General features: G+C 41.3%; 1 protein-coding gene across 4 annotated transcripts in view; it reads left to right on the top strand.

Moving 5' to 3' along the window:
* The first annotated feature begins 127 nt into the window (after positions 1–127).
* LOC112230922 (dual specificity testis-specific protein kinase 2) overlaps positions 128–8,576 on the top strand; it is a 28,323-nt gene continuing 19,874 nt past the window's right edge. Inside the window, exons 1-2 of one of the 4 annotated variants that reach the window (XM_042311666.1) lie at positions 128–431; positions 876–1,000. In XM_042311666.1, coding sequence (XP_042167600.1) covers positions 349–431; positions 876–1,000 — 208 coding nt within the window. In that variant the 5' untranslated portion in view covers positions 128–348. The remainder of the gene's footprint in view (positions 432–875; positions 1,001–8,576) is intronic. The other 3 variants (XM_024397316.2, XM_024397317.2, XM_042311667.1) reach the window with 3 other exon arrangements.

The following is an 8,576-nucleotide window of genomic DNA, read 5'->3' as shown; positions in this document are numbered from 1 at the left end:
CAGAAGTGAAAAGTTTATGAGAACAAACGGTTCTTTGGAATACGAAAGTTTCCCATTGCGGCAGCTGTCTGTGGTGGGGGTGGTGGGGGGGGGGAGCCAGGACTGGGCACCGCTGTCATTGGTCTCACTTTTTACCGAGTGACCGGTTGAAGGGCAGTGTGTCATGTAATTGCAGGGAGGCAACAGATAAGGCATACATGTAATCTGATTTCATCAACCTGCGTGGGTTCAGTTTCTGCACAACAACTGAACCCGACGATGACTGATTGGGATTGAGGCATTGTTTACTCTGTTTGTGAGACACTCGCATGAACGCGCTAAAGGTGTTGCGGAGCTGGCGCAACCTCTATGGGGAAATATTTATTTTCATCTACGACGCAGCCAGGGAAGTTCATTGAAGAAAACGCTCAACTATACAACAGTTTGCCGCAGTAAGTAGTAGTAAGGTGTCTACACCTTCGAATGATAGAATGAAATCATATCCCAATAAAATTAGAAATGTTATGTAATATAAATCAGCTGTTTATTGCATCATTGACACATTTATTAAGCCTACCATCCTAAAATAGTAGACATTTTTATGGCAGGTAATGCGTAGTTTCCTCGTCTGAAACGTAAAGATACCCGTAACGTGATCATGCACGAATAAGCGCTGAAACATGCAACAGGTGCTCTCTTATAGGTCCCTATGTCATCCAGATTACACAAGCAGCCTACTGAAAGTGCAATAATAGTTTTATAACCAATAGTGGAATGTTTCATGTGTATCTTGTGGTGTGACAGTGACACTTGTTTGAATGTTTAATCACCTTTAGTTGCGTTGTCCCCTGTCTGTGGCTTTGTGTTCATAATGTTTGTGGTCTGGTCTCTCTCAGCTGCTGGACAAAGGCACTAACTTCTGCTGGTCTTGCTTGTGTTTACATACACTGTGGGACTGACTGTGCAACCCTCCTGTCCACCCATCACAAGATGCATATGAATAGCTTACTGAATCGATGGAGTAAGTAGTACACTCTTTTAGTCCATCCATATGCTTGCAACAGCTTACCTACTACTAACTTACTTTCTTTTCTTCCGTTGCCCTCAATTCCTCCAGATTCCTGCCCTTGAAAGAAAATCATTGGAGAAAAGCTCTTGATGAAAGTGATTGCATTGCTTAAACCCTGTATCTGTGCACCCCAGAGTTGAACAATGTTATGTTATCCATCAGCACGGCAGGTGCTTCACATTTTTCAAGGGCTTAGACGACTGAAGTAGGGCTTGCCTAATGATGTAAACTAAACTTAGATTGTGCCAAGCCAGTCACAGTGATAAAGTAGATCTAAACTTGTGTTGTAATCAGTTAATTTTCTTGAGCAGAAAGAAATAGGTTGTACAGTAATAAATATCATGTATTTACGGTAATAACTGGATAATAACATGATTGGTCAATTATTCCGCCTTGACTGACTGCTGATTTTGCAATTCCAACTTGAATCACCTTGGAGTTCTGAACAGTGTGGTAATCTCCCTCAATTTTTCTTTGTTTTGTTATTTATTGTTGGGGGAGATACAGGTACATTATCCATTTCAAATGATCCATTTATAAAACCTGTAGGCTTCCCCTCAAAAAAAGGAAAAATAACATCAAAGACTTATTTTGCGGCAGTGCTGCCTGCCAGCAGTAATCATCTCTAATTGATTGAGAGATTCAATAAACTATACTCAGTAAGTAACATACTGTGAATGAATTTTGTAACTTTTCCCCAGAAGCATTTAACAGCAGGCACTCACTCCCACATCATATGGAGGAATGTGCTTACCTGATTTAGGGGACACAGTGAGCAGTTGGGAGTTGAGGCTAATCTCATCGTAAAACCTTTCCTTGGTGTTAAATACAGTCTGTGAACAAACTTAAGTTAATATTTCGGGTTACGGGATACCAAGGTCATATATTTCCATATTCTGTTCCAGTTAACAGGGTTGTTCAGATTCTATTACATCTGTGGACCATACTTTTTTAATGGCTAGCTCAGAATAAGAGCTTTCCAAAAGTAGTCTTACTGTGCCTTTGGGAAGTATTCAGATCCTTAACTCAGTACTTTGTTGAAGCACCTTAGGCAGCGATTACTGCCTTGAGTCTTCCTGGGTATGGCGCTACAAGCTTGGCACACCTGTATTTGGGGAGTTTCTCCCATTCTTCTCTGCAGATCCTCTCAAGCTCTATCAGGTTGGATGGGGAGTGTTGCTGCACAGCTATTTTCAAGTCTCTTGGCTTGGCTGTGTGCTTAGGGTTGTGGTCCTGTTGGAAGATGAACCTTTGCCCCAGTCTGAGGTCCTGTGCGCTCTGGAGCAGGTTTTCATCAAGGATCTCGCAATACTTTGCTCCGTTCATCTTTGCCTCGATCCTGACTAGTCTCCCAGTCCCTGCCGCTGAAAAACATCCCCACAGTATGATGCTGCCACCACCATGCTTCACCATAGAAATGGTGCCAGGTTTCCTCCAGACATGATGCTTGGCATTCAGGCCAAAGAGTTTCATCAGACCAGAGAATCTTGTTTCTCATGGTCTGAGAATCTTTAGGTGCTTTATGGCAAACTCCAAGCGGGCTGTCATGTGCTTTTTACTGAGGAGTGGTTTCCGTCTGGTCACTTTACCATAAAGGCCTGATTGGTAGAGTGCTGCAGAGATGGTTGTCCTTCTGGATGGTTGTCCCATCTCCACAGAGGAACTCTAGAGCTCTGTCAAAGCGATTGTCAGGTTCTTAGTCACCTCCCTGACCAAGAACCTTCTCCCCCGATTACTCAGTTAGGCAGGGTGGCCAGCTCTAGGAAGAGTTTTAGTGGTTCCAAACTTCTTCCATTTAAGAATGATTTGAGGCCACTGTGTTTTTGGGGACCTTCAATGCTGCAGAATGTTTTTGGTACTCTTCCGCAGATCTGTGCCTCAACACAATCCTGTCTCGGCGCTCTACGGATAATTCCTTCGACCTCATAGCTTGTTTTTTGCTCTGACCTGCATTGTCAACTGTGGGACATAATATAGACATCTGTGTGCCTTTCCAAATCATGTCCCATATCAATTGAATTTAACATAGGTGGACTCCAATGAAGTTGTAGAAACATCTCAATGGAAACAGGATGCACCTGAGCTCAATTTTGAGTACCATTGCAAAGGGTCTGAATACTTATGTAAATAAGGTATTTCTGGGTTTTAATACATTTTCAAACATTTCAAAAATCCTGTTTTCACTTTGTCATTATGAGGTATTGTGTGTAGATTAGGGTTGCTATCCCCAATTCAATAGAATTGCAACCCTCTGCATGCACAGTGCAATCTTCCATCACATGTACAGCTGATTCTCAAGATCTTGCACACTAATGAGATGCTATTGAGCCCACACTACAACACTGTCTGAGCCAAGGACAACATGCTTTCTGGTAAGTTTTGATTACAATACTGGGTGGGGTGAATATATTTTATATGACATACATGATTTTTGTTAACTAGTAAATAGTAGCATAGGGCAAAGTGTGTTTAAATCATTTCTTACTTGTTAATCATTTCTGCTAGTTAGTTTTTGCTACCATGTGGGTTTTAGCTTGCTTGAGCCTGCTAACTGAGGAGTGTTAATTCACCTGTTTCCATATATGTTTCATTTTAAAACATTTATCTTACAAAGGAGTTGTTTAATCTAACTGCTTAACTATTTATCTGTACATGGATTTATTTATTTTTACTCCTTTTTTCCCTTATCTTAACAGGAAAATGCCACGGGCACTATCTGATGTGTGGAGACATTTCACTGAAGCTAATGTAGAAGGAAACGCTATGTACATTTGCAAATACTGTGCCAAATCATATGTGAAGAATGCAACAAAGATGCAGAATCATCTGGCCAAGTGCATAAAGTTCCCTCAGCGCTCACAACAAGCAACCTCTGACAAAAGTCCATCACATGTACAGCTGATTCTCAAGATCATTTTCATGGTGAAAATGATGAATCAGACACCATATCGATAGCAACAGCTCATGGTCCTCCTGGAATCAGAAGTTTTTTTTACTCAATGGAGGAACGTAGTCAGAGAAATGCTTATGAATGTCTTGCTCGAGCTGTGTATGCAACTGGTTCACCTGTGATGCTCACAGGTAATGTGTATTGGGAGAGATTTCTGAATGTTCTTCACCCAGCATACACCCCTCCAACCAGACATGCTTTATCTACTAATTTGCTGGATATAGAGTTCAAGTGAAGGTCAAGAAAATCATAGCGAAAGCAGACTGTATTGCAATCATCTCTGATGGGTGGTTGAATGTTCGTGGGCCAGGAATAATTAACAACATCATCTCCACCCCTCAACCAGCATTCTACAAGAGCACAGACACAAGGGACAACAGACACACCGGTCTCTACATTGCAGATGAGCTGAAGGCAGTCTATAAAGGACCTTGGACCACAGAAGGTATTTGCACTGGTGACAGAAAATGCTGCGAACATGAAGGCTGCTTGGTCTAAAGTGGAGGAGTCCTGCCCTCACGTCAAACCCCTTGGCTGTGCTGTTCATGCATTGAATTTGCTCCTCAAGGACATCATGGCACTGAAAACAATGGATACACTCTACAAGAGAGCCAAGGAAGTTGTTAGGTATGTGAAGGTTCATCAAGTTATAGCAGCAATCTACCTTACCAAGCAAAGTGAGAAGAATAAGAGCACCACATTGAAGCTGCCCAGCAACACCCATTGGGCTGGTGTTGTCATCATGTTTGACAGTCTCCTGGAGGGGAAGGAGTCTCTCCAAGAAATGGCCATATCACAGTCTGCCGATATGGACAACCCCATCAAGAGGCTCCTCCTGGATGAGGTATTTTGGGAGAGCGTGGTAAGCAGCCTGACACTCCTAAAACCTATAGCAGCAGCCATTGTATGGATTGAGAGAGACCATACCATCCTGTCTGATGTTCAGACTCTGCTTGCAGATGTAAGAGAAGAAATCCATACTGCCCTGCCCACTTCACTGTTGCTCCAAGCAGAAGAAACTGCAGTTTTGAAATGCATCAAAAAGCATGAAGACTTCTGCCTGAAGCCCATATACACAGCAGAGTACATGTTGGACCCCAAGTATGCTGGCAAGAGCATCCTCTCTGGTGCAGAGATCAACAAGGCCTATGGTTTCATCACTACCGTGTCTCTCCACCTTGGCTTGGATGAGGGCAAGGTTATTGGCAGTCTGGCGAAGTACACTTCCAAGCAAGGGCTTTGGGATGGAGATGCAATATGGCAGTCGTGCCAACATATCTCATCAGCCACCTGGTGGAAGGGATTTTGTGGATCTGAGGCTCTTTCCCCTGTTGCCTCCATCATCCTCCAAATCCCACCAACATCAGCCGCCTCAGAGCGCAACTGGTCCTTGTTTGGGAACACGCACGCAACAGACTGACCAATATAAGGGTTGAAATATTGATGGCCGTCCGGGCAAATTTAAGGCTTTTTGAGCCTGACAACGAGCCATCCACAACAAGGTTGGAAAGTGACAGTGAAGATGAGGCCTCAGAGTCTGATGTTCAAGAGGAGGTCCAGGGAGAAGACATGGAAGCTTGAGAGGAAGACAAACCAAAGCTTTCGTTTCTGGACTATCATTTTACAGATGTTGAAACCGTTTTTGGGAGATGCGATGGATCAGTGGGGATCATTCAATATTCCCTTTCTTTTGTTGTTCAGTGAAGTCGTCCCATGTGAAGAGTCAACTCATTTAATAAAAAATAAATTATATTGGAAGGATTTAGTAATTTGCAATTATGTCTACTTGTGATAAGGTAAAATGTTTGTTTCTGTCTGCATATGATATGGTAAATATATCCAATGAAAAATATCTACATTTAAATGGTATTAATATTAATTAGCATATATTTCTGTTTATTCCCATATATTCCAGTTAATTCCCACGGAAAGTTTCCACCTATGCTGTTCACAGAACAGTACAAACGGACTCTAACCAGAATAGAAAGAGTGGGAGGCCCCAGTGCACAATTGAGCAAGAGGACAAGTACATTAGAATGTCTAGTTTGAGAAACAGACGCCTCACAAGTACTCAACTGGCAGCTTCATTAAATAGTACCCGCAAAACACCAGTCTTATAACGTCAGCAGTGAAGAGGCGACTCCAGGAGGCTGGCCTTCTAGGCAGAGGTGCAATGAAAAATCCATATCTGAGACTGGCCAATAAAAAGAAAAGATTAAGATGGGCAAAATAACAGACACTGGACAGAGGAACTTTACCTAGAAGGCCAGCATCCCGGAGTCGCCTCTTCACTGTTGACATTGAGGCTGCTTTTTTGCGGGTAGTGTTTAAATCGCGCTATGGATTTTATCCCAAAAGCCAGAACGGGGAGATAAGGGAAGCAATGAAGTACAGAAATTCAGCCGTGGCAATATATTCATTTTGACAAAAGATATTTGTCTGGTTAAAGCAACATTAGTTATCAAATGAGGCCAAATTGAATTGAGTGTTTCTGGCAATGGTTTTATCTAAGGAAGGAAATATATATTCCCTAATATTTAAAATGGGCATCTATTGGGATTCCATAAGTAGAGATTCCATAGGGCAGATTTGGTTAGATTATTTTATAACTTGAGCAAAAGTGAGATGGGATCACCTTGCTTGATACTTATAGTTATTCTGAATGGAACAAAGCATGTATTGCCTTTTTATTGCTATGGATGAGGGATTGGTATATAGTATTTTAATCATATGAATACAATTGGAGCCAAGTCCCATATGTTCCAAAACCGACCAAAGATACGACCATTCTAGTCTATCAAAAGCTTTTTCTGCGTCGAGAGAGAGAACTGCCCAAAGGAGCTTTGATTTCTGATGAAGCATGTAAGATATGTAATACATGATGGAGGATATCTGAGGATAATAGTTTTTTTTAACAAACCCTCTTTAGTCCAGATGTACCAATCTGTGTTTATCAAAGATAGGGGGCATCCTTACCTTTTTTTTTATAACAGAAAAATTAGTGCTCTATTTACGTCCCTTCCAAATGAACCGTTGTGAATGGCTGAGTCAATGATTTCAAGTAACAGTGGACCTAATTGTTTCCAAAATGTTAAATAGACCTCAGGAGGAATACCATCACAACCAGATAATTTGCCTTTATTCATGCTATCCAATATGCCCTTTTGATTTCATGGAGAGAGACGTGGGCTTCCAGCAAGCCGGCTTCCTCAGTTGAGAGAAGAGGAGTTCTTATATATTTTTATAAAAACTACTCAATCTTTGTTAGATTACTTTGTTAGATATTACTGCACGGTCGGAACTAGAAGCACAAGCATTTCGCTACACTCACATTAACATCTGCTAACCATGTGTATGTGACCAATAAAATTGTATTTTATTTGATCTGGCTTGGTGTGGATTTACAATCAGAGGTATACAATTCTTTCTTAAAATGGGAGAGAATCTTTGGTTAATACATTTTGGTTCTGATAGTAATTCAACTGATTCAAATTCAATAGTTGCAATATTGGCTAATTGATCATTACTGCGTAGCTTGTTGGTCAGTAGACGACTGGGTCGAACCATGGAAGTAATGGTTGAGTCTAACTCGATGGATGGCAGATTCTGCTCTCTGTCTTATCAATAGATTTAGTTCTCTCGTGACTTTGAAAAGAGTAGTTTCTACCTGGTTTGAAAAAGGTGTTTGTTGAGAGAAGACTCTGACATCCGCTAAAATCTTTTCCATTTATGATATCTTCTTTTAATAGTGATTTTATTCATGGCGTCCCAAAAAATCTGAGGATCATCGACAGAATTTTTGTTATTAATTTTGAATTCATTCAATTCAGTTCAAATTGTTCACAGAGAGTGAAGTAAGGAAAAGCATCATCTTGTGGCTCTTTTAGGAGATTCTGAACTGTGTATCTGGCAGTAATAATCATTATGATCAGATAGGGGCTCGTAATGTATGTCCAATTTCTATTTCCTTGATTAAAGGAAATAGAAGAGTAGATAATAGCACGACATCGATTTGGGAGAATGTTTTGCGCCTGTTTGAATAGAAAGTGTGCTCTCTTGCTTTACGGTTATGAGCTCGCTAGGCATCAATGGAATCAGAGAGTTGGAGAGCCTTGGTTGCCTGTGGCGTGTGGTTGGTCTTATTAGATTTGTCCAGGAGCAGGGCAAGAACAGGAACTGTGCTACTGCCCCCTGAACAAGGACAGAGGATGACAAGTCATAAATCGGTTATTAATATCAGACAACAGAACAGGCATTGTGGGCCTTCAGTACAGGAAGTTCTGTAAAAAGGGGGGGGGTACAGTTGATTCAGTGCTTGATATACAGGTAAGACAGAAAATTAACTTTACATTATTATAATTCACATACTGTATTTTTGTATTGATATTTACACTAACTGGATGCACATCCAGTATACCTGAAGATTTAGTTAACTATCAGCACACTTGGTAGAAATATTGTATGGATAGATGATTTGCATCAGCCTTTGTAAGAGGTACGCAAGGTAGCCTACGGATCTATCCACGGTGCATTAGACAAAGACAATATGGCTGTCGGGCTAGTCCGTGGTCATTTGTC

This window comes from Oncorhynchus tshawytscha, linkage group LG33 (assembly GCF_018296145.1).
Source record: "Oncorhynchus tshawytscha isolate Ot180627B linkage group LG33, Otsh_v2.0, whole genome shotgun sequence".
In the NCBI taxonomy this organism is placed as follows: domain Eukaryota; kingdom Metazoa; phylum Chordata; class Actinopteri; order Salmoniformes; family Salmonidae; genus Oncorhynchus; species Oncorhynchus tshawytscha.
Note: the sequence above shows the minus strand (reverse complement) of the source record. Positions and strands in the feature narration are given on the sequence as shown.